The 27,100-nt window shown below is 36.4% G+C and overlaps 1 protein-coding gene and 1 long non-coding RNA gene across 4 annotated transcripts in view; one reads left to right on the top strand and one right to left on the bottom strand.

The window, feature by feature from the left end:
- LOC107714175 (glycerophosphodiester phosphodiesterase domain-containing protein 5-like) overlaps positions 1-27,100 on the top strand; it is a 47,956-nt gene that overhangs the window by 11,319 nt on the left and 9,537 nt on the right. For all 3 annotated transcript variants that reach the window (XR_001636964.1, XM_016519930.1, XM_016519929.1), the window contains exons 2-10: positions 5,687-5,861; positions 18,230-18,333; positions 20,284-20,377; positions 20,601-20,660; positions 20,941-21,039; positions 21,802-21,895; positions 23,271-23,416; positions 25,079-25,161; positions 26,505-26,655. Coding sequence is in view for 2 of the 3 variants with exons in the window: in XM_016519930.1 (XP_016375416.1) it covers positions 5,745-5,861; positions 18,230-18,333; positions 20,284-20,377; positions 20,601-20,660; positions 20,941-21,039; positions 21,802-21,895; positions 23,271-23,416; positions 25,079-25,161; positions 26,505-26,655 (948 nt within the window). In the remaining variant the exon portion in view is untranslated. The remainder of the gene's footprint in view (positions 1-5,686; positions 5,862-18,229; positions 18,334-20,283; positions 20,378-20,600; positions 20,661-20,940; positions 21,040-21,801; positions 21,896-23,270; positions 23,417-25,078; positions 25,162-26,504; positions 26,656-27,100) is intronic.
- Positions 9,446-14,225, bottom strand: LOC107714178 (uncharacterized). The gene is made up of 3 exons (XR_001636965.1): positions 14,135-14,225; positions 13,947-14,049; positions 9,446-9,565 (listed from the first exon to the last, which is right to left on the bottom strand). It is a non-coding gene; the product is annotated as an uncharacterized LOC107714178 (long non-coding RNA).

Genomic DNA, 27,100 nt, shown 5'->3' with positions numbered 1-27,100 from the left:
GGGGGGGGGGGGGGGGGGGCTGACACAGCATTTGAACGCTTCCATTTAGGAGGGAGTCCGACATAAACAACCTGCTAATATGAGTCCGGTCATGGCAGGGCCTATTCATCTTCATCATCACCACCCCTCTATGTAGTACATTGTCCATGGTGCATTGTCTAGTCACTGAGGTTTAGTATTAAAATAAAAACTGCATGATTTAGACTGATTAGACACATGATTTAGACTAGGTAAATGCCAGCCTGGCTGTAAAATTGTTTTTGTTATGGTCTTCATGCCGAATCCTCATGCTAATAAATATTATTTTCTCTTGTAATTAACAGTACAAATGGTGTTGTAGATATTATACAAAATATTTCTTGGATATTATACAAAATATTCTTTAAGGAGCAATTTGTTACAGTTCAGATGGATGGAATAACAGATCCTTAAAGGGAATATTTTACCTGATACAAGTGAAGACAAGCTTAAGAAAGCAATTTGTCTCCTCCTGTTGAAAAATGCAACACCTTTGTCCTGTAAATCGATCAGCTTTGACATCTTACCACTGAATAAAAACAAAATGTCCGCAACCATTCCCTAAGGCAAAGAGGCAATTTTCATCATTTTCTGCAATTGTCTCTTCACTTGTCAAGGGCCAATGGTGGTTATTTGTAGCGCATCAGTTTGAGGAGCCCTTGATTGTGTGAGGTTACTTGGAATGTCTCATAGTGCAATGACATCTTAAATGACTCAGGGGCTTGTTTAGTTTGTCACCAGGCTGTAATGGGCATGGAAATGTTTAAAACTAGGCGTTGTAAGCTCCATATATGGCTATTTCGGGGAGAAGACGGTGTGTAGATTCATGTACGCACAATCTTCCGCTGACTGGGTACTACAAAGGGAATTTTGCGCAGGTTCTGGTGTACGCATGGCTTTATAAATCTGAAAACTTTTGTACGTACGCAAAATCAATTGTGTTCTAAATAGCAAAACTCATGTTCTGAGAAAATACTTTTGCGCGAATAATGATCATTGATGTGAACTTCATTCGTCTGATGGCTTTGGAACTGTGCATACGCACACATTTAGGATGAAATCTACATAAAGTTTTATACATGAGGCCCCTGGTCTTTTTTCTCAGTGTGACCGGTAGTTTGACCTGAGTATGTAGTAAACATGTTTAAGATGCTAATAGTAGATTGACTCACAGAGGCCTTTTCTGCCGATAGGTGTAGTCAATTTTAGCATTATTCAACAAAATCCGTTATTTAAAAAAGAATCCACCTAAATGGGAATTTCACATGAGGGCGAAGAATCCCAAGCAGATTTCACAACAGGTTCAAGTTGGTCACACGGATTTGCCACTGACCAACAAAAAGCTGCTTGGTTTGAAAGAAACTTCTATATGAGGATCATGCATTGCTATGCTATTAACAATGAACCTTTTTTTGCCAACAAAAATTAGTCTAAATTTCACTGTGACCACACCTCGAGACTGTCAAATACTGAGTTTTTTTTTTTTTTGCTATATGAGGTTCCTTTTTAACTCAACCTTTCCCTTCTACACTAATCTGAGATGCAAACTGCTGAACCGTTTCCCTTAATGGAGGCTGTTTGTCACCGTTTCGTGCAGCAATAGGAAATGAAGCAGCAGAAAAAGAGAATATTGTTCCTAAACTCTCACCCATGTCAGAGCCCTTAAAATATGGTACAAGAGTCAGCTAGATGTGAAATGGCTTTGGAACATAGAGAGAACTCTGAGAGAAACACTGAGAGAGTTTCATGTCGATTGACAGAAACTGACTTTGAACCTTACTGGAAGACATTTCATTTTATGCAGGTGTGAGACTCATTTTCTGAGGGTATATTCTAAATCCATGCACAATTCCACTGAAAATGTCTAAAAGTGATTTTTCTTCTCAAGTGCTTAAAGGTACAATGTGTAAGTTTTCGTCACTGGAGGGCACGTATTCAAAACAAACAAAGAAACAAAGGCGTAGTTTGATGATGCCGTGACTGAGTGTGGAATCATGGGAGTTGTCGTCTTCATCCCCACAGCTGACGCAATCCGATGGGACTCAGGCAGAAATCATGTTCATGGGTGAGCAAATGTATTAAAGATTTATTAACATCGTAGTATGAAGCAGAGTGAGGCGGAAATCCATTCGAAGCGAAACGAGGCCGCTGAAGCAATTGCTAATGAGAGACGAGAGTGACACGGCTCGAAAGCAGCAGAGCATTTATTGTGCCACACTTTAACGCTTCCGTTCCTTCCGGTTGTGCGTATGTGGGGTAAAGCAGCGCTGTTTTATCATACTAGATACGTTTGAAAGTTCTGTTATAATGCTACTCTGTGCGGTCGTCTAGTCTAGTCTGTTCTAGTGGTTTTTGGATATTTTAATAAAAAAATCTTACATATTGTGCCTTTTAACCATGTTTACCTATTCCCTTTCAACTGATAATTAAATGAACTGGTGACCCAGCAAAAAGTTGTTATATTTAAAGAGACTGTAGAGTTTTCTATTGCAATGTGACTTGACCCGTGGTCTTGTGTAATAGCATATTTTCCTTTTCTGAGAGTTCTGTTGAGACAAGGAACAGCTGATGGCTGCATTTCATCACTAGTTCATAACAACGACTAATCCTAATTATTTTAACCCCCTGCTTGTGTTTATATATTGTGCCATTTAATGTTTGGATATTAATGAATAAATACATGATGATTTATTCTTCTTTACATAGATGTTCCTGGCATGCAAACATTAAAAATGTAAAAAGTTGGTTTAAGAAGTCTTTCATGGCACGACCAGATCAAATTAACCCATAATTAAGCCACCTGCTCTATAGATTACCGTTCACCTCCTAGATCTGCCACACACACACAGCAGTAAATAGATACTTAATTATTCAGCAGTTCTCCAAAATGGATTCTCTTCTCTTCATGGGAGTGCAAGAATAATTGCTTTCTTCGCAATTAACAAACACTGACAGCTAATTTACAGAAACACAAGCTCATTGCAACTCGTTTTGGTTATGTAAGAAGTCATTTATGTCTTATAACACACCCTTGAAAAAGCATATTTTAGTCTGGCTTGTAAAAGCTGAGCTAAAAAAGTTTTTCATATTTAAGTCCAACAACATGGATTGTTTTTGCTAAAGCAGATTAGCTGATGCTAGTACAACATTGCAGCCTTCGCAGATTCATCACTGTTGAAATTGATTCAGCTAATCTATATAAGAGTCTATCCTAATATTTTTCATGAGCCTTTTGTTTATTTTTGAAGTGGGCATTTACATGAGACCTCGGTGACGTAAACTAACTCCCATTGCTCTGTTGGGTCCTCTAAATGCCGGATATGCCTCCCACCAGCGCAGTGCACATGAAAGGCTGCTGGTGGTCTCTATTCTCTCCCTGATGTCCCTGATTACTGTTTGGGTGCACTCTGCAATGATTCATTTAGCAGATAAGCAAAGGAGGTATTCAGAGGTATGATGTGCCATGCTTATAAATACGGGAGCCCTCATGAGAGGCAGACTGGAGATTAATTTGGATAATTTTCTTGTGTATTTTTTCATTACGACTTGTTTTCTTGAACTTTATTTCTATCTAAATCAGCCTATGTATGTCATATTTTTGCAAGTTTTCATTTAACTTTCTGAAAGTGTACCGCTCCAGTGATTGGGGTTGGTAGGATTTTTAAGTCTTGTGCTCATCAAGGCTGCATTTATTTGATTAAAAATACCGTAAAAACCGTTTTTTCAGATGTATTTCCAAGAAAAAAATATCGTCTTCTATTCGGGACAATACGGTAATAGGGCTGCACAATTAATCGAATTTCGCGACAAATTAATCAATTAATCGTTCAAAGTCCACTTATGTTATTCTGCGTGCTTAAGATGCGTTTTTTTCTTTCTACATGTTATCTTAATGGTTTTCCCATTATTTTAATTTTAGTTTTAGTATAACATTTTAATACCATTCATATTTTTACTTTTTTATAATTTAAAGAAGAAACCAATCCGATGTTTAGTTGACATTTTGAGGCTTAATACTATAGAAAAGCACTAAAAGTTTTTCAGTTAGTGTTTTCAACTTGTTTATTTTCAATTTCAATTGCAATAACAATTTCAAGGGAATAATCAACAATTATGATTTTTGTTATAATCGTGCAGCCCTAAGTAATAATGTGAAATATTATTACACAATAACTGTTTTCTATTTTAGTACATTTTGAAATGTAATTTATTCCTGTGAGCAAAGCTGCATTTTCTGCCATTAATTTTTCAGTATCACGTGATCTTTCAGAAATCATGCTAATATACTGATTTGCTGCTTAAGAAACATTTCTTATTATTATAAATGTTGAAAACAGGATTCTTTGATCTTGTCACTTCTGATTAGGGTTGCAAAAAGGTGGAAAATGTCCAGTAAATTTCGGAAATATTCCCAAAATTTTGGAAACTTTCCAGGATTTTGGGAATATTCCAGGGATTTTGGGAAAGTTTCCGGAAATTTACCGGACATTTTTCACCCCTTTGCAACCCTACTCCTGATCAGTTTAACGCAGCCTTGCTGAATAAAAGTATTAATTTGTTTCTTTTAAAATAATTAAATACTGACCCCAAACTTTTTAAATGCTCGTATAAACATAATTTCTTAAACATAAAACTTTTTAAGCAGATTTGTAGCAGAAATCCAACAACGGACAACATTGAAAGCACTTCTCTGTCAGCTTTTTTTCACAGTGCTTGGATTTGTGCAAATGAAAACCTGTCTCATTAGTGTTGTGGCTGATGCCAGGCCCGCCCTGGCTTCCCTGATAAGGGTTCCAGAGGCTTAGTCCCTCGCTCACAGAGACTGATAAGCAGAGGAAAATCTCCGAGCTGAGGCTGCAAGAAGGTGAATTGATTCTCTTGGGCAATTCAGCGATGATTACTACAGGCACAGCGCCGATCTGGTGACTGGCACACATGAACGCGAGAATGGTTGAGGGTCCACAACTGTTACGCTGCCAGTTTTCAGGTGTTGATGGGATCCACAGACAGAAAGAAGTCTCTTATGCCCACCCTTAGGCTGCATTTTTTGTTTTCAATTTTAATGTTTTTAAAACGTAATATTCCTTTGATGGAAAAGCAGAATTTTCAGCCATTATTCTAGTTTTCAGTATCACACGATCCTTCAGAAATCATTTTAATATTTGCTGCTCAAGAAACATTTATTATTATCAGTGATGAAAAAGGTTATGCCGCTTACTACTTTTGTGGAAACCATGATAAATGTTTTTTTCAGTGTTCTTTGATGAATAGAAAGTTAAAAAGAACATCTATTTGGAATAGAAACATTTGTAACAGTATAAACCTCTTTTTTAATCATTTTAATGCATTCTTGCTGAATAAAATTATACATTTCTTTAAATAAACATCTTACTGGTCCCAAACCTTTGAACAGTAGATTCAACATTGATAACCACAGTTATAGAGCATAAAATGTGAAATTGAATGGTCAGTTTTAGAAATTATGGATCTGCTATATTTAGAGGATCTTGAATGGCATTGAGCAGTGACAATGTTGGAAATTGACTCTTGTTTCTCCACTGCACCCCTCATAAGATTTATGGATGTGTCAGCCATTTGAAGTGTCACATGGTGCAAATGCTAATCTGCTGTTTGTTTTATGCAGTGCTCTGTGTGTGTCTTTCTACAGGGTCTTTGGTGATCAGTGGGATGATAGTGAGGCGGTTTGGAGTCTGGATTGAAGGAGCATGGTGAAGCACCAACCATTACAGGTCTATGAGAGACAGTTGTGTTTATCATGTCTAACCGGGATCTACGGATGCCGCTGGAAACGCTACCAGCGGTCACATGATGACACCACCAAGGTGAGTTATCCCGTCGCCAAACCATCTGGCTGTGATGTGAAGACTATATTAGAGCTCAAATCCCACAGCTAATGTTTTAGATGTCACATTTTATTCACATTCACATTCACACGTATGTTATTTGACTTGAGTGTTTATGCGAACAGTTTTGATTCAGTGAAGTGTTTCGAGACAGATTTCCATGAACAGTATTTAAGGCAGGTTCACACTGCCCCAACAAAATGCAATGTTTCAAACAAGCAAACGTTGGCTTTTTTGGATTCTGAGTCATTTCATAATGATCCGACTGATTCAAAACCTGATATATAGAGTCAATAAAATGTCTCAATAAAGAGTACTCATAGGTCTTCAACCCTGCTCCTGGGGACCCACTGTCCGCATGTTGATTTTATCAGACGATGCCGCAATTATAAATGAGAGTGACTCCAGGTTAACATTAAAAGGGGTCGTGTTTAGTCAATATTTAGTGTGGTATTTTTTGACCCTGAAGACCTGATTAGCTGGTTCAGGTGTGTTTGATTAGGGTTGGAGCTGAACTCTGCAGGAAAGTGGGTCCCCAGGAGCAGGGTTGAAGACCTATGTTTAACTCATTTAACTCATATATTCATTCATTCAATATCCACCGCCCCCTGCCATCAGCTCCCGCGTCTCACACACACGAGCGCGACTTTAGCACTAGATTTAGCACTAGATTTACCCTTTTAGCGGCTTTTTTCCATAGAATATTCATACTGACAAACCTCTATTTAGTGTGGTATTTTTTGACAATATTCACTCATCGTGACAGTAAAATAGGGCATTCTAAGTCAATATACTGCAGTATTTCCTCTCTCAATCAGTAGAAAATATGATTAACACCGGTCATGCATGGAAAAAAAAAAATACCGCCATGTACCGTGAAACCGGTATAATTTTGGAAAATACCGTGATATAAATTTTTGGTCATACCGCCCAGCACTAGTCTGAATCACATAAGTGATTCCTTTGCGAATCAGACTATACTGATCCAGCATGTTTGTTGTTGTGTGGAGTCCTTTAGAAAACCATTTAGGTTCATAAGGTTTAAGTAACAACCTATACATATGCAGATTGTTTTGAAAACATAATACACTCTTAAAAATAAAGGTTCTTTATTGGCATTCCACGAAGAACCTTTAACATTCGTGGACCATTTCCACGGCTCAAAAGGTTCTTTATAATGGAAGGTTCTTTAAATTATTAAAATGTTATTTACATTAAGAAAAAAAAAGTTCTTTAAGAACTGTACACAAAAAGGTTCTTTAGGAAAACCAGAATGGTTCTTCTATTGCATTGCTACTAAAACCCCTTTTCGGAACCATTATTTTTAAAAGTGTAGGTTAACAAGGATTGGAATTTAATCAGGTCACATGTTGAGTCATAGTTTCCAAGAAAACTTTTCCGAGAAGATCAAAGTCTCGATTAGTCAAGGGTCACGGTTCAGTATGGGCTCAGAAATTCATTAGCTGATCGCGAACTCTGTGTTTCCTTGTGTTCTTTATTTGTCACTTAGATCAATGTGACACGTCTATCATTGTCTTTGTTTTGTGCATAGACATAGATGATGTAGTGTCAATATGAGAACACAAGCTTATTCAGAAACTCCAGGTCATTAAGAGGTCAGCTGAAGATCTGATCACATGGCCAGCCATTTAAAAATGTTCTTAGTGTATTTTGAATCAACATTTGCACTGTAAACATATCAAATTACCAGACCTTATTCAGTAATAAAACACAAAAGTGAGATGGAAGCATTTAATTACTGATTTTACTATATTTAATGATGTTCTAGAAATTGAGTCCTTTTGTTTAAGGGTCTTTTGATTGGGGTTTGCTCACATCTGCTTCAATAGAGTCAAGTATAAGTAAGTAACGATCAGTCTTTTAAACATGAAAGTACTTTTTGTCTAGGATACTGCTTCCCTGCATTTAATTAAGGGACATGCGCTGAGCATCAGGGGAATTGTGACGTTATTTATGCGTGTTGAAAGAGCCGTCTCCAGACTGCCAACAAATGGTATTATCCTCATTGCCTAATGCAGTGAGCGAGGCCAAGAGTCCATGAGGAGGATGTTCTGCTTTAGTAAAGGACTTTAATCAAAGCATTGCATGTCTGTATATCTTTTTACGGTAGTGGAATATGTAGCTAGAACAGCAGCTGTGGATTTGTGTGTGTCATGGGAATGTGTGCTCTTTCATGTTGTACATACCCTTTCATTTGCCACTGTAAGTGTAACGCTAATAAACATCCTCTAGTTTTTTTATTTTTCTTTTCCATGGTCTCTCCAAATAGTTGCAGTGGCTCATAAACACACAAGTGTTAATGGAAAACCTATAGTCCTGTTTTTTAATTCAGTGATTTTTTAAATTAGGCTAATCAAATATCCCTGAAGGTGCATTTGTTAATGTTTGCTTTCCTTTAGAGAGAGTTTTGCCTTTGAGCATTACTGTTTTCAGATGTGTAAGGTCCCTGTGGGAGAAGAGAGTTGGGACACAATTGCTTGTCAGAGAATCAGGCTGTAAGATGAGACGCAAGTGAAAGGAGAAGACTTTGTGTTGAAAATCAGTGACACAGATTTTGACCGTGTTCATGTTGCTGAGAAGAGCTGGAGAGATGGTTGTCAGAGAAACCAAGATAAAGTTGGAGGCTTATCAGTACAGATGCATGTCGATAAAGGAGGACCGTCACACAACACCAGGGAAACTACATCAATTTCTAAAGAATCTGTTGGAAGTTTGATAATTATTTACAAAAAAGTATATCCTTTGTTATTGGTGCTTACTCATAATACAGACATCAAATCATGCAGGAACTATTCCAGTGGATCGGAGTTTTTTTTTTTTTTTTTTGCTAGGCAGACAATAAAATGGGTGAAAGAATCCATGAACTATAACATGAACTATATTTTACTTTTACTAAAAAAAAAATAAAAAAAAAATTTAAATTGCATGCATTTTTTAAAATTGCAATTAATATAATTTTAAAGTGTTTTTGATATATATAAAATGTATATTATATACAGTATAATACAAAAAATATATATGAATTATGTATATAAAATATATATTTGTAAAGAAATGTGTGTACATACTGTATACACACACTTAATAATTTTATATAATTAATTTGTAATATAATTAATAATTTAAAATAAATATATAGTTTGGACATGGTAATATGATAATACTGTGATTTTTATGTATTCATTTCTTTATTAATTTTTTGACATGTACTATGTTATTCCATGGTATTCGAGTGCCTTATAGTGAATACCATGATAATTGCATGCGATAATCATCCCTTTCTGTTTTATATCAAAGTTCTGTAGTATTTCTATTCGAAACCATTGGCCTTCCATGGTACCGTGCTCAGGGTAGGTGTATGAGCTTGCTTTTTAACCTTTTTCGGATTCAGAACATAGTGGGAGTCAACTAGATGGAGAGATGCATCACATCTACTATCAGAGTGCAGTTGGATCAATGCCTACTATAATAAAATGAACCATAACAGATAAGATGTACATTTCCATTTTAATTCCACAAAAGAAGACTAAGCCATTGCCCTGGTTTCCTGTTGTTCTCTGGCTCTCAGCTGCTTGTACTGTGCTGTCAGCGATTTCGACTCAGTCTTGACTGTCCGCAGCGGGAGGCCTGACCCTGTCCACAGAAACAGCCAGTTCAGCTGTCTGCAAGAGAGAGAGAGAGATAACCGGACCAGAATGCACTGTGGTGTCAATTCTCAATGAATACAGCTAATGTAGTTTCCTGTCACTTTTAAATGAAACAGGATATGCTGTCTTTACTCATACATAAAAATCTGACCTCTGTCCCATCCTGCCACAGTTGATAGTTTCATTGTCCAGGTCTCGCCCTCATATGACACACTAAACTATGAGATGAGAGACCAGGGATGATGCAAAGCGCATCCATATTTCATGATTCCAGACTCAATCTGTGGAATCATTGGAGCGGAGAGATTCTGTCTGGCATTTCAAACTCAATACAAAGCCTTTGTGCATTAACCCCAGTAGAGCATGGTGTACAGTGGTCTAATATGACTAGTTCTGTTGAATTATTCTATACGAAGCCTGTCTTTGTGTCTGTTAAGAGTGTTTGTGTGTGTGTGTGTGTGTGTGTGTGTGAGAGAGAGAGAGAGAAATGTGTGTTCGTCTCCTGTTTAAGCTGTAAATTGTGCTCCACTGAAAAGAGATCCCTCCTCAGTAATAATTGAGAGTTTTTCCATTTACGTATCCCAACACAAAGGGCACGTGAATAGGAGTGTCATTTTCTCCCACAAGCCCCTGTGTGGTCTGTGCAAGCCAATATAGCTCAAAAAACAATACTAGCAGGAACCAGCATGCAGTGGAATAACTGTGATCCATTATATACAGTGCCGTCCAAACGTTTGGGGTCGGTAAGATTTTTAAAAGGTTTTTGAAAGCGGTCTCTGATGCTTATCAAGGCTGCATTTATTTGATACAAAAATGCAGTAAAAACAGGAGTATTGTCAAAGATAATTTGAAACAACTTTTTATCACATTCGAAAATGGATGTGCTGCTTAATATTTTTATGATACTTTTTTTTTTCTTCTCTTCACTCTTGCTAAATAAAAGTATTCATTTCTAAAGATGCTGCCGAAAGCTCTCAGGAGGATCTACCCAAACACTCTCCACAGTTTTCTCAAATTTTTTTTTTATCTGAGAGAGGTTGACAGCTCTAATGTTCGTGATTGACTGTAAGGAGTAAATCACAATGTGTGGTACACATGCGTCAATGACTGAGCGTACAGCTAGTTGTTGACTTTGCTTCCATTCATACAGCACACATCAACTGAAATCACTCTTAAAATCTGATTGTGAGTCACTGTTTATAGAATGTGGCTGTCAATCTCTTTCATTATAATTTTGTCTATAAGCATAACCATAGTAAGCCTCCAAACAGGACTGATAGTCATCTCCTACTGCAATGTGAGCATAGCAAGTGTTTGAGTGTTTAAAACCCTTTTTAAGTTTTACTTTTGAAAAATGGTAAAATATTGGAAGGAAAAAATACCTTGATGCCCTGAAATAAAAGCCCTAAAAAAAAAAGAATTATATTAATGTAGTATTATTAAATAAGTGATGTAGACTAGTTTCCTTGATGTGACTTTACATTGTTGGACCAGAAAATATTTAAAATATTGTTTAAATATACAGGCGCTGAAGTAAAAGTGTAGTTCTACATATGCCAGTGATAGCATTAACCAACCATTGATTACGTTAAATGTGATTAAACCTGGATAATTTCACAATCACGCTGCTTTTTCTTTGTTGTTATCTAGTCAGTTGAATTTAGTTTCTGTTCATGTTTTCTGACTATGGCATTCAAGATTTTGGTGCATCCTCATAACTCACTCTCACTCTCATGTTGTTTCAACTTGAATTACTTTCTTCTGTGGAACATAAAAGAAGATATTTTGAGAAATGTCTCCGTGTTCTTAGTAGAAGTCAATGGTCACCAAAATTGCTTGGTTACGAACATGCTTCAAAATATCATCTTTTGTGTTCCATAGATGTAAGAATGTCAAACGGGTTTGGAACGATAATTTTTAGATGAAATATCCCTTTTAACACCTCACTGGTAAACAAAGTTCAAATACCTTGTGGTCTGGTGAAAACACTGTTGTATGTTAAAACGTTCTCCTTTTCCAGTCGGTACTGAGGGCAGAGTGTCACAGACAATGACAGACAGTGACTCTACCCGTGTACCCGCTGACAGCATGTACAAAACCACCACAGACTCAGCCAGAGGCCACCCATCCAATCAGTGTTTTCCCTCAGGCTGAAGACTGTCATTTCCAGTCGATTGGAAGAAACTCACAGACATGTACATGCATCTTTAGACAGCATCAGCAACAGACTGGGGCTCTTAAACACTTGCCATCCCTCAGTAATACAGATTATGTCTGTGATTACATTCTGTTCTCTAGACGCTATATTGCACATAGTAATCTGTTCACTGCAATGTTCTTCATTTACTTGGATTCACATTAGGAGGACTTTGCTTTAAGATTCTCCACTCCAGTGCTGTTGCAGTCATTCAGGGCTCATGTTTACAGCATTCTTAAATGGCTTTGATTAACTTATCTATGGGTATGTTTTCTAGTGCCAGCATTTCCTACAAGGTGACCTGCAATGCTTGTTCTTGTCAGATTTAATCTTTCCCTGTCTGTCAGCATGCAGATTATTAGGTTATGCTTACATTGGAGAAAAACAGAACGATGTTAACGGTATAGTTCATTCAAAATGATAAATTCTGTTGTTTTAGACCTCATTGACTTTCACTGTATGGACACTGAGACATTTTTCCAAATGACATTTTCATTAAATTTTATGTTCTTCAGAAGAAAAAATAATCCAGGTTTGGAATGACAGGTGAGTAAATGATGACATAATTTTAATTGTCAGATCTTTGTTATTCAGTGCTTTTGAATAGAGATTTATGTGCATCTGACATTTAGTTCTTTGTCATCCATGTTTAAAATACATATTCCATTTTGTGATTTTTGCATATTTGCAAAGGCAGTATTTTGTGGCGGCCGACACATTATTGACCCACATTGATTTTACATAACAATTAAAGGGTTAGTTCACCCAAAAATGAAAATGAGCCCACAAATTACTCACCCTCAAGTCATCCTAGGTGTATATGACTTTTTTTCTTTCAGATGAATCCAGTCGAGTTATATTAAAAATTGTCTTTGATCTTTCAAGCTGTTTAATGCCACTCAGCGGGTGTTGCATGCATCAGTCCAAAAGAAGTTAAATAAAAGCTCCCATCAATAAAAAAAGTGTCTCACATGGCTCTGGGGGGTGAACAAAGGCCTCCTGTAGCGAATCGATGTGTTTTTGTAAGAAAAATATCCATATTCAAAACGTAATAATCACTTTAAAGTAGCTTGCGCCAACAGTCCGACACGGAGGCAGCTCCGGGCGGATGACGTATGAGTTCAGCATTGTGCAAGAGGAGACTGGTTTTCCTTTGCTAAAGTAAGGAAACTTTGCTTCCTTTACTCCTGTTAACAAACGTTGGTTTTCACGAGACTCACCGGCGCATGCGCAACGCTGAACTCATACGTCATCCGCCCGGAGCTGCTTCCAAAGCTACATTAAAGAGATTATTAAATTTTGAATATGGATATTTTTCTTAGAAAAACGCATAGTCGCTACAGGAAAACTTTGTTCACACCCCTGGAGCCGTGTGAGACACTTTTTTTTATGGATGGGCGATTTTTATTTAACTTCTTTTGGACTGATGCATGCAACACCCGCTGAGTGGCATTAAACAGCTTGAAAGATCAAAGACAATTTTTAATATAACTCGACTGGATTCATCTGAAAGAAGAAAGTCATATACACCTAGGATGACTTGAGGGTGAGTAATTTGTGGGCTAATTTTAATTTTTGGGTGAACTAACCCTTTAACATCAATGGAACACTTTGAATAGAAATAAACGTGTAATTTCAAGTGGAAATTAGTCCTGTTCACAGCGTTTTCATTTAGACACCCAGCATATCTGGCTGTAACCCTCAGGCAGACATTGTCGAGCTGTAGTGAACTACTTTCAGGACCAAAAATACCATTATGTAAATACCAACACTATAGTGAGAATTTACTGTACTGTACTTCACAGACAAACTCAGTAGAAATTATCTAACTAACCCATTAAGCTCTAAGCACTAGTAGTGTTAAATTGAATCCATGTGGGTTAGTAAAGGTCGTTTTTGCATAGTCCTTGTTATACAGCCACATTTTAATTCCGCATGACCTGAATTTTACCTCCAGTGACATTTTATTTTCAGTTGTGTAGTCACATAGGCCTATCGAAAGTACACCAGTATAATAATCACTCTATGAATAAAACATCTTTTCTTTGAAAAGTTCTGTTAATGGATTGCATGACATCTGTTCCAGACCAGGTCAGTCCACTTTGTACAAAGGAACCTGATTTTGCACCTTGCTTATTGATGGGATTTACCGCTGAGGGACTGTTGTTATGAAAGGACGTTGTTCAGCTACTCCCCTACCTTTTCCACTTCCATTTTTCAATCCGCTCACTTCCACCCACTGCCTCTCCTTCACTCTCTCACATCGGGAAGCCGGCCTTCCCGTGTTCTTTGCCCTTTGCCTCTGTGGAATAGATATTTAGCAGTCAGTGGGATTTTGAACTACAGTTGGTGCCTCAAGGGAGCAGATGTGTGCGGCAAATACTTACAGTATGAATAAATTATATGATTCCGGTGCGTCAAAGTCAAGGCACTCCTAAGAAAAGCTGCTTTTTGCTGTCTATCGGTCTTGTTGGTTCAGCTTGGCTTGGTTGTTTGCTCAGGAAACGCTAAAAAAGCTGTTGGCTAATTTTCATAATTGCAGCCAGTGCTTGGCAAATCTTAGTCTGAGATATTGTTATCATGCCCATATTTCAGTATCGGATAAGCCTGTTTAACTTAATGAAGATAATTAAAGGCAGCCACTGTAACCATGCCATTTCACCCCACCTTAACCAATTAGCAAGAGTCTTTACAGCGTTAAAACAAATGTGCCATGCAAAGCTTTGCCGGGATCGTTTTAAAGGGAATTGTTACTTTGTTTTTTTTTTCATAGAAGTGTTTCTGTATCTGACATAACTCTGTGATTGTTACAACGAGACGTTCAAGGTTCAGACAGTTGAAACGCTGTCATAGACACACAATACAAATTCAACTCTCCCCTCAGGAAATAGTGGAAAAAGTGTGTTTACTTTGGTACTAAGTGGTGGAGTCGTGCTGTCATCTCAGATCAGCGGGAGGGAATGAAACAAGGCTTTTGAAAATAAGCTTTTTGAGGCTTAATGATGAGATAATTTTCTTGTTTAGAGGAGACACAATTTGCTGCCCAGCGCTGCTCTGAATCCCTCCTGTTAAGATGTATGCTGCTTGTTGATCATTGGCCCTGATGATGTCATGGCAATCTGTTCAGCTGCTACAACCACGAGTGCCAAAAACACAGCCGTGTATATCAATTCATGTCGTCTCGTTAAGGTTGTGTGTTCAAGGTTATGAAGGATAAGTCATGCCATGAACAATTGAAATATTGAACATCCCTGAAAAAAAAAATCCGATAGACTTGCATTGAACAAGGGACCTGAGCCATCATAATCTGGGGGTTCTTTTGTTAGCATCTACCTAGCAACTGCTTAGCAACATGCTAAAAGCCGATTAGAGTTTCTTAATAACGGCATAGTAACGCCCTGCAACCACCACCACTCTACTCTTGTGTTAATGACTTTTGGCAGGTGATGTCAGTGCTGAACATTTCTGTTGTTCTCAGTCTGGTGCCATTTTTAAAGTCGTTGGAAACATCATTTGGAAAAACAATACTGCATTTGACATTTGACCCGTTTTATGGTGTGATATTGATTTGGCGCATTCAGACAGTCTGTGATGCTGGTGGGAGATCTCAGATTTAGCAGCATTTATTTGTGTGAATTATTTTTCTACTCAGAATTACCCATAATCCTCTTTATGCATCTATATTTAGGCATTTTTGGATGATTGGGCTTAGGAATTAATACATGCTTTCTAACTGCTTTTTATGAGCCAAGCGGATCATTAATTTCTGAACAAAACTGTTATTTTTTTTTTACCTGCTGTTTTCATTCTTTGTGTAGTGATGAGAAAGAAGATTGTCAATTTGTCTCCACATTTTAATTTAATTTAATTTAATTAACAAATTTTTTTTTTTTAAATAAGAGCTGTTGACCTGCATGTTCTTTATTGTGCAGTGAGAACCGTGAATTTCTTCATGTTACCAGGAGTAATCTTTCTTAACAGAATTTGATTTGATTTGATTTAACCACACTGGTCTTGGTTTTTATTATTGTGGGTGGCTTATACTTAATCTTATGTCTACTTTTAGTCCATTTTCCAAAACAAAAAAACCTTATGCAAATCATGTGCAGGAATTAAAGTTGTTGGCCATATACGGGACTGACACTAAATCCCTAGGATAGATTAAAGAGGAAAACCAATACGAAAATGACTATGATTTGAAAATTATAGTAACATTAGTCTATTCCAACATTAATTTATTCAGAAATAAATGTTTTATTTGTTTTTCATGGTTTATGGAATTGCACACTAGCCACTTCATTCATCCACAAACCCAATTTCATTTTGTGTCATATACAGTGCACTATTAAAAAAAGAAAAAAGTTGGTCATCATTGAGCCAAATAAATGGTGGTATTTTAAGTGCGGCCATTATTCATGGTACATTGGTTATTGTGCCAGGGGTGTATTTGTGCAAACAATGTGTGGGAAGTGCCAGTGAAATGCTGAAAAAGAAACTCAATCTCAAAGAAAATATTCTTGACTGCTTTACTGTCTGTGTGTGAGAAATGCTAATAGAGAGCCAGTTTTATTCACTGGAAGATTTGAACTAGAAAACAAATAGCATTGTGACTATGTACTAGGGTTACACGGTAGCCTACAAAATTATCTTATCAAATTTGCTGAAAATGTACTCACCCTCATGACATCCAAGAACAGATTTGGAGAAATTTACCATTACATCACTTGCTCACCAATGGATCTTTTGCAGTCAGTGGGTGCCGTCAGAATGAGAGTCCAAACAGCTGATAAAAACATCACAATAATCCACAAGTAATTAACACCGCTCCAGTCCACCAGTTAATGGCTTGTGAATTACTTGTATTACTACATTTCTAAAAGTCTGTTCTGATGAAGAAACAAACTCATATACATCTTGCATGGCCTGAGGGTGAGTAAATTATAGAACATTTTCATTTTTGGGTAAACATTTCCTTTAATTATTGCAGATTTGAAGTAAATGTAGTTTTTGTATTTCCTGTACATTTTTTATGCTTCTCTTAGTTGACTTAGTTATATATATAATATATAGAATATCTTAAGTATCTTATATTCAGCCATTTCTGTTTATCAAATTGGAAATTAATTGGAAAAGTTTATTTTTTTAACGTAATATTGTAACATTTGTTATTTTTACAGAATCACATTAAAAAGTTATCCTTTATTGCATGCTACTCAATTTTTATCTTATTTCTCATTTCACTTTTATCTTGTTTTATGCTAAATCAAACGTGTATGTGAAGATGTCATGTGACAAACATAGCATACTACTATTTGAAGCATATAGAGGAATACTATGTACTTTTGCACTCACCATTTTTATAAAATAGTGAACAGTATAGAGAATTTACTGCACAGTATTCCGGAAAACATAAGCCAGTGTTCAATTCTGATCACAGCCACTGAGTTTAGATGTTGAAGAAAGCTAATACTGAACTTGATACTGTGCGCTATGGTCTCATGTGTTTTATCTCCCTTTGTTTCAAAGATACACACTAGGCAGATGATGCTTTTTGCTAAACAGATGCCTCTGTCATCCACCTCTTTGGGAAAAGTATACTTGTATAATCCTGAGCTCTCATAAGAGCGAGTAAGAGAAATGTGTAGCCAGTCAAAAGATTAGTAGCTTCTGTTTGTTTTTCAGGGGCTTGGTTATTTGATCTGAAAATGTACTCACCCTCATGACATCCAAGAACAGATTTGGAGAAATTTACCATTACATCACTTGCTCACCAATGGATCTTTTGCAGTCAGTGGGTGCCGTCAGAATGAGAGTCCAAACAGCTGATAAAAACATCACAATAATCCACAAGTAATTAACACCGCTCCAGTCCACCAGTTAATGGCTTGTGAATTACTTGTATTACTACATTTCTAAAAGTCTGTTCTGATGAAGAAACAAACTCATATACATCTTGCATGGCCTGAGGGTGAGTAAATTATAGAACATTTTCATTTTTGGGTAAACATTTCCTTTAATTATTGCAGATTTGAAGTAAATGTAGTTTTTGTATTTCCTGTACATTTTTTATGCTTCTCTTAGTTGACTTAGTTGAGAAAGTGAGAGTTGAATGCAGGCAACTGAAAGACCCTTTCCTTTACCCTGCAGAGAGCAGAACTAATGTTTCACTAATGAATCTGTGATGAAGGCAGATCTCACTATTGAAGCCGCTCTATTCATATTAACTGAGTTTATTGTGATATGCAGTCATGACCTGAGGCACTATGAAAACCCTATATTAAATTTCACTCAATTTTTAAACAGTATTTTGAAATATTTGTTCTTGAGATTATCTTTTGGCACAGTTTCTCACAGTGGCTGTATTAATTCATGCTGGCACCAACACATTTAATAATACTGATGTTGATAGACACAAATTATGTAACAGATTTATTTGAACTTTTAACTAAACTATTTTTATTTGTTGTGTTTCTTTGTTCTAGTGGGAGTGTTTGTGGTCCTTCATTCTCTTCTGCACTTTCTCCTTGTTACTGGTATGGTTTTACTTCTGGTGGGAGGCCCACAATGACTACAGCGAGTTTAACTGGTGAGTAATCACACACTTTCATCAACGATCCCACAATCTCTCTTTCTCTGAAGAGACATATCTAAGAAACTCATGAGCTTTCCCAAAAACAAATTTGGCATAATCCTACGCTCAAAGTAATCCAGAGTTCATGGAAAGGTCTCTGATAGAACAGATTGCATGTCATTCTAATAGATAGGCTGGACTGTTAGCTTACTGCATACTATGCAGTGTATACTGTATACTTCATACTACTTTTAGTATGTAAAACAGTATGCAGTATGCAATTAATTCATAAGACGAGTATGTGGTTATCTTCAAAGTGGTTATTTTGTATTTTGAATGCAAAATGTGTTAGCTTTTGTGAATCCAATTAAACAATAAGTCAAGAAAAAAGATGTTGAAAATTCAGGCTGTCGATATTTCTAGTTAAATTCTTAAACATTAAATGTAAGGTCAAATTAAGTAGAGTGGATTATGGGATTTAAGACCAAATGCAATGTTTTCTTTTGTCTATTGTTCACTTTTGTGTACTTAATGTAGTATGCGTAAAATACAGAGCTAAAATATACATTTATAATATATATTACTTTAATATAATATATAATATTTATTCATTTATATATAATTTAAAACTATAACATATATCTGCATAATCCTGTGTAATATTGAACAAGAAAAACCCACTCACATTTACATTCAGTTATGGGTTAGCTATTAAATCACGCTCTGACGTTTTTACAGAACCCGTTGCTTCATAATCTTCTATTTTCCAGGAGCCACATGCTCTGTAAAACTGGTTGAGGACATTAAGAACAACGTGACAATGAAAGCCATTGTTTGCTTTGTCCTTCAAGGTCATTTTCTCCTGATCTTTATAATTCTTTCATCTTCTGTTTTCTCTTTCTTTTCAATGTCACTTCTCTCCTCCCTTTTGTGGCCTCCCACACCCCCCCGCACAGTCTCAGGGGGGAGGTACATGAGTCCTTGATGTTACTGTAGAGGACAAGAGAGTTGATTCACAACGACCTCCAGTTATTGCCCCGAGGGACTGTGTGTGTAGAATCTGTGATCAGACAGGGGATGCCGTGTAGCAAGCAAACACTTGATATGGCTCCACCCACCGAGCTGCTTTAGCCAATCAATTCTGAAGGAGTGAATTACGGGTGATCTATAATCTGCCCGCCCCATGTTTCCATTCTGATCCTAGGCTCAGTATAACATACTAACATACTACTATTGCTGCAGTATATAAGTGCATGTGTGCTTTGTACACTACTATTCGAAAGTCTGGCGTCAGTAAGAGTTTTTAAATGTTTTTGAAAGAAGTTTTTTTTGCTCACCAAGGCTGCATTTATTTGATAAAAAAAAAATACAGAATAAGAGTAATACTGTGAAATATTATTACAGTTTAAAATGACCGTTTTCTGTTTTAATTTATTTTACAATTATTTTAAAATGTATTTTATTACTGTGATGGCAATTAATATTTTTTCTGAAACTGATCAATTTTTTCAGGATTCTTTGACGAATAGAAAGTTTAATATAGAATGTTTTTGTAACATTATAAATGTCTTTACTGACACTTTTGGTCAATTGAATGCATCTTTGCTGAATAAAAAATTCTATAAAAAATATCTTATAGTAGATCTTTATGGTCTCATGTGTTTTATCTCCCTTTGTTTCAAAGATACACACTAGGCAGATGATGCTTTTTGCTAAACAGATGCCTCTGTCATCCACCTCTTTGGGAAAAGTATACTTGTATAATCCTGAGCTCTCATAAGAGCGAGTAAGAGAAATGTGTAGCCAGTCAAAAGATTAGTAGCTTCTGTTTGTTTTTCAGGGGCTTGGTTATTTGATTAGGCCTTAATGCAGTCTGACCATTATGGAGAATATAAGACAACCAGGAATTCTAATGCTGAATAATCAACCGCTAACATTTTTTTCCCTGGTATTGTGCTCCCACAGGTTTTTATATAACCGTTCAGGGGAGTGGAGTGATGGAACCGTTCCCATATTGGCCGCTACGGCAGCTGGTTTCACCTATATTGCATTTTTAATGGTGAGTTGTAACTGCTCTGTAGCAGTGATACTGCACTATTGATTTGCATACTAAAACCTCTCCAAAACCACTAGTGTGCTTTAACAATCTCTCTCAGACATGCGTGTACATGTCACCATTCAGCATTATTATGATGTTTTAGCTCCATAACCCAGTTATCACCTCATCTGAACAGTTGCGGTCTAGTTTTTCACTGAACGTAATTGTCTTTTTTTCGGTCCAGATTTTAGCCCTGTGCCATGTGGCTGTCGGGCAGCAGTTAAACCTCCACTGGCTCCACAAGGTACCCGTCGACCTCTGAAATGTTTTTTTCCTAGAATAGAAAAAGAAAAGCTTGTCCGTTTGTGCGAGACAAACCAAATTAACCTTGACACAGTGTCACAAACACCTTGTTATGCCCTGAGGCTTTCTGGCCTGTTGGCAGAGTTAAAGTAGTATTTCCTGTTTGTTTATGAACAGGAATGGAGTGGTGTGTTTTTTCAGTGTAGTTTGCTGAATAAATGAAGTAGAATTGCGTAAAATGAAGTGAAATGGAATGAAGTGGTCTGTGTTTTTCTCTCTAGATTGGTGTGACAGTCGCTTTACTCACTACAATAATTGGTGTGATATCGGTCACTCAGATGTGGGGAGAGGAATGGGATGTAGTTTGGATTTCTCTTCAGGTACGCTTTTTTAGATGTCTGGTTTCCCACAGTCATGGCAAACTTGAAAATAGCAGGGATTTCAAAAGTCAGACATGGAGAATATTAAAATGTCAGGGAAATTTGGTAGTTGCACTACCATTCAAAAGTTTGGTCAGTAAGGGTTTTTTCCAAAGAAATTAAAACTTTTATTCAACAAGGATGCATTAAATTGATCAAAAGTGACAGTAAACACTTTTACATTGTTACAAAAGATTTACATATGCTGTTCTTTTGAACTTTCTATTCATCAAAGAAAAAAAAAACAGTATTACATTTTCCACAAGAATATTAAGTGTTTTGAAACATTGAAATGTAAAAAAAAAACACATAATGAAGCTTGTTAGAATGATTTCTAAAGACTCCTGTGACACTGAATATTGGAGTAGTGGCAGCTGAATATTCATCTTTGCCTTCAAATGAATAAATTATATTTTACAATATGGTAAAATAGAAAACAGCTATTTTAACTTGTAATAATATTTCACAATATTACAATTTTTTCTGTATTTTTGAGCAAATAAATGCAACCTTGGTGAGCAAAGATTTTTCAAAAACATTTAAAAAATCTTACTCCAAACTTTAAAATAGTGCTTTTTAAGTTATACCTTTAGGCTATAAGTTTCTCTTGTGTGTGAGGTCTTTTTCTACAGACTCTTGAGGTTTCTCCGTTGTCTAGGCATTTCTCTTATTCTCTGTATGTTTGTGTATTAAGCACAAATGAATGTCTCTGTTTTTCTTCAGGCTACTGGTCCTTTCCTGCACATCGGTGCTTTAGCTGCTGTTACCGCTTTGGCCTGGCTGGTGGCTGGACAGATGGCGCGAGCAGGGAAAACCAGTAAGATGAATCCACCTCCTCGCTTAAAGATCAGTCTCTCAGTTAGGCCATCATTATTAACTAGATGTTAATTATTAAAGGGATACACAGAGCAATCCTCTTTCCTGATACATTCCTGTCGTCACACAGAGACACATTGCTATCTCCGCTAGCTCAATGCACTGGTGCTTCATGTTGCAGCATTAGAGGGAAAATTAATATACTGCTATTGATTCCTCATTTCAGTTTGCCCAATCTGATTCAACTAAGCACAGATTTAACTGGCTCATCTTATTAAGTTAATCAGAAGACTTTCTCTTCATTCCTCAGGGACATACACTGAGCATAAACTACCATTCAGACATTCGGAGTTGATGAGATTTTTGAGACTACATTTATTTGATAAATATATACAGTAAAAGCAGTTATATTGTGAAATATTTTTAGAATTTAAAATGACTGTTTTCTATTCAAATATATTTTAAAATGTAATTTATTCCTGTGATGACAAAGTAACATTTTTAGCAGCTGTTACTTCAGTTTTCAGTGTCGCACGATCCTTCAGAAATCATTCTAATATGCTAATTTTGTGTGCAATAATCATTTCTTATTAAAAAGGATTTTTTTTTGATGAATAGAAAGTTTAAAAGAACAATTACTTGAAATTGAAATCTTTTGTAACATTATAAAAGTCTTTACTGTCACTTTTGATCAATTTAATGCATCCTTGCTACATAAAAAGAATTATGTAATAACAGCCCCCAAACTTTTGAATGTTAGTGTCTTAATAATTTGTAAATTTCACTTTGTAACCTCTAAATTACTCTAACTTTTAGAGAACTTGTCTCTCCCCTGAAACTTACTTTATGCAAGCCATGTGAACTAAAATAGCTGTGCAAGCTCAATTCCATATATCATGTGTTCAGAAATGTGTCAGAATGCAAACCAAGAAAATTATATTTTCAGCATTGCTGCAAGGGAAGTTATTGCTTAGTTAATACGCTTAGTTTTCTTTTTCAGGTCAGCTACTGTCATGGCCGAGCAACATTTTAAAGGGAATCATGTGGAATCAGCACTTCTTAACTGTTAATACTTTATAGCATATGAATAATAACACATCTGGTTACTTACAGCAACACTAATGATAGAAAACACATTACATATGTACAACGAGACCGCACAGATTAATTTCAATAAGCATTTTCTCTTGAAAAAAGAAAGTTACTTAAACACTTAGCTTTTGCAACAAAGATGACATAATAACACACATGTGATCACCATTCAAACTGATTAAAAAATCTATTTTATAGCCATTTTTAGTTTATGCCTTAAAAAGGCTTTTTTGGAAGCTGTGCCTGAGTTGTAACTTCAGATAACTAAGTTGTTGGTTCTCTAGGGTTTCAGGTGATGGTTCTCCTCATCTACCTGAGTGTTCTCCTCACACTTTACTTCATTCCCCTGTCAATCACCTCACCCTGTATTATGGAGCGTGGGAGTCTCAAAGCAGCACCCGCCATCATCGGCCATCAAGGAGCTCCAATGGTGAGATGCTAAATTGTCAACATTGTGCTGTAAACTTCCTGTCTTCCCTAGATGCTACATCAAGCTCAGGCTACATCAAGGATTGCTGGAGGCAGTTTGCTCCTTCCTCTCTCTGTGCCTGTATCTTTCCTCTGTCTTTCCATCCCTCACTATCTTTCTCTCTTTCTTTCTTTCTTTCTCTCCCTCCATTTATCTTTCTCATATTTCTTTTCCCTGGCTTGTCCATAGCTAAATATAACTCGGGAAAGAGCTGCTGAGAATCTCTGTGTAGGCGTTGTTCAAGGTTTGGTTGTTATGAAGGGTTTTCAGTACACCCGTGTGTATCATTGGTGTATTTTGCTTTGAAATGGCAAATACACTTTTAACGTGTGCGTGTTATTTCTGTTTTAGAGTGACACAGGAAAAAAATTGCAAATGTTTTTGTACAGTTGTAGTCAAAATCAATATTTGGACAGGATTACATTTCTGAGCTAGTTAATAATTTTATACTTCAATTTAATAAATAATAATTTGATATTTATATTTAAGTTTATTTATTAATACATTTTATAGAAGTATTTTATAATTAATATTTATATTTAATAAATAATAATTTTGTATTGATATTTAATAATAAATACATTTAGATCTATCTATCTATATACACATAATCTATCTATATACACATAATCTGTCTAAATAAACTAATAGATATGTTGTGTGTGTGTGTGTATATATATAAATTTTTTTTGTTGTCAAAAATGGGTTTAGCTTTATCAGAAGTTGTATGTTAAAAAACTGGTAATTTCCTCTAATTTTGCAGGGTTTGTGTGAGAAAAAACTGATGTTTATTTGGTCTGTAATAAAGTCACCTGTGAAACAAATTTGCCTAATTTCCTCTGGGAAAAGCTGGTCCTCCTCTAAATAGAGCTACAGAAAAATAATTCAGAAAGAAAATGAATAATAAAATCATCATTCCTATGGGTGGTTTGCTATAGCAGTAGTGTTATGTAACATTTCAGCTAGCCTATTAGTGAACAATTTTTTTGGAAGAACTTGTCCTCTGCCACTCCTAGCTACAGCTGTAAACAGCCAATCTTGGATTGAAAACACAAGCCTTTACAACAACGCAGGCGCTGGTTGGAGATCATAGGTGTAGTACCAACCACCATGGCTTTAAAAGCCAGAATTCAAAAATGCGAGTCATAACCATAAGTGCTCTCCAAAGACACATGCATACTGATCCCAATATATTCCTCTCCTCATTCTCCTGTGCTTCAAACGAGGCATCCTTCATTTTGCATTGATGTCACATGTAATAGTACATCTAGAACGGCAGTGTGCAGATGATCTCAAGTTGCTGCTTGCATGCCTTTGCATAAGCATGAACCACAGAGGAGCTGTAGATTGTGCATGTGTCTGGCCCTCAAGCACTCAGTGAAGCTTCATGAGATGAGTTATTGATTTATATCCAAAGAGCAAGGAAGAGGTTTAGCTACTGCTTAGCTCCAGGGTGAGAAGAGTCTCACATTTTGGTTTATCAAAGATTTTTCCATTCTGAACTCCACAGGGTTCAAATCATGCTTGAAGATAGAGTCCAGTTACATATAAAATGTGGTTATATTTTATGTAATTATATAAAATATAATAAATATACATTCTGTTTTTTTCCCTCTTGTTCAGCTCGCTCCAGAGAACACTCTCCTTTCGTTCAACAGAGCTCTGCAAAGAAATGTTAGCGGGTTGGAGGCGGATGTGACCATCAGGTATTCATACGTTTATTCTGTCTGGTTCTCCTCCTCTTGGTACAGTTCAATCAACAGATTGCACAGAGCCATGTGTATGTGGATGCAGTGTGTGAATCCTTGTGTGGCTGTGTGAGACTGCTGTAATGAGAGGGTTGCGTGACGTCTCTTAGCCCAGTGAGTGCATAGTAATTGAACACTGGGATAGACAGGAAGACTTTATAAAGAAGCCCCCTAAAGCTATAATCTACTCTGCCTGCTTAACATACATCTTTAGATAATGGAGCAGAAATTGTCCATCTGCTGGGTTGTAATTTATCTTGGTTAAAGACGGTCATCACTCAGGCTTTTTTAGATTGAGATATCATCCCTTGTCTATTTTGTTTTTTTCTCATTTCTTTTGTGTATACAAATACAAGCAACACTTTATGGACAGCATCTTCATCTACAGTATTTTTTTTATTTTTTTACATATTTATAAATATATTTATTTATATTAAAATATAGCACAATATATTTGTAATGCATTGCTATATAATGTAATACAATATAATATAAAAAAGAAATATAAAATAAGAATTATTGTTAAATATTAAAATATAGGACAATATAATTGTAATTTATTGATTTATTAAGTAATAAAATACTATATAAAAGCCTCATTTAAAAAGGCAAATAATTTCTGTAATTATTCCTTAGACAAATCCCTAGTCTAAAATAAAATTACATAATTTAAACAATAAAATTGTTTAAATTTGGAGGCTGTTTTCTCATGATCATCAATATTGAGCATTGTGTTGGCAAAAAAATATTTTAGACATTGGAGTCAGTTAAAAAAAGCTTTGTAAAGCTGCTTTGGAACAGTATATATTGTGAGAAACACTATACTTGAAATTGAAGTCTTGTGGGCCATCACTACTTTGTGATTAGTTGTTTCAGGCCACATGTTACTATGGTTGGGAACCTCTGGTTTAAAATGAAATTGGTGGCTAAGAGGCTAAACATCTTGGCTGGTAACCTAAAGGTTCAATCCTTAGAGTGGGTGGTTCACAAAGTACCATTGAGCTCTTGTAAGGCATTTAACTTGAGGTTGTGGGTTGTTAAAAGCATCTGCTAAATAAATAATAATGAGTTGCAATAATACGGCTTCTATTGCAAAACAGTCCCACCATTCAGTAAATGACAGAAAAACATCTGAATGCAATCACAGCGCAAGTCAGCTCCTCACTTTTATTCTCTCTCTTATCATTGAATATTATCCAGCAGTGCTGGCAGGTTGAGCCTTAATGGAAGCTTTTTCTCAGTTGCGATCTAAGTGCTGTCTAATCACATATACTGCTGTGTAACTCTGGCTTCGGCTGTAGTCTAGATGGTGTGCCGTTCCTCATGAGAGACCGGACGCTGAGGAGAACCACAAACGTGAGAAGAGTGTTCCCGGACAGACAGTATGATGATGCTTCACTCTTCAACTGGACTGATTTGAGCTCGCTGAACGCTGGCCAGTGGTTTCTAAAGGTGTGGGCCATTTTGGCTCTAAACTATGTCTACAGTACAGCTGAAATAGTATGTAATAGTGTTAGTAATGTAGATCTATTTATGGTAAGACTACGGTAGAGTCGATGGTCTTTACACTCTTCGGTCTTCACACGACCGGAGCCGCGACCGCTTCCGCGGTAAACCTAAGCTTCTTTTTTATTCGTTTAACAAAACTCAAATTGAATTCAGCTGGACACACTTTCCTGTTTATCACAACAAATGGCCAAGCAAAGCGCATGACACTGACAAGGTACGCGATACAGTACGAGACCAAATGCGATTTCAGCACGTCTCCACAGTAAACAAAACAAGCGTTTCCTAGCAACGACAACTGCGCTTAACACTGAGACAAGAAATAAATACACTTACAAGCTGCTTTTAACTTCTGCTGATTGACTGCTTATCACAAAGAGTATTTCTTTAC

This window comes from Sinocyclocheilus rhinocerous, unplaced genomic scaffold, assembly GCF_001515625.1.
Source record: "Sinocyclocheilus rhinocerous isolate Xijiao unplaced genomic scaffold, SAMN03320098_v1.1 scaffold1561, whole genome shotgun sequence".
Lineage (NCBI taxonomy): Eukaryota > Metazoa > Chordata > Actinopteri > Cypriniformes > Cyprinidae > Sinocyclocheilus > Sinocyclocheilus rhinocerous.
Note: the sequence above shows the minus strand (reverse complement) of the source record. Positions and strands in the feature narration are given on the sequence as shown.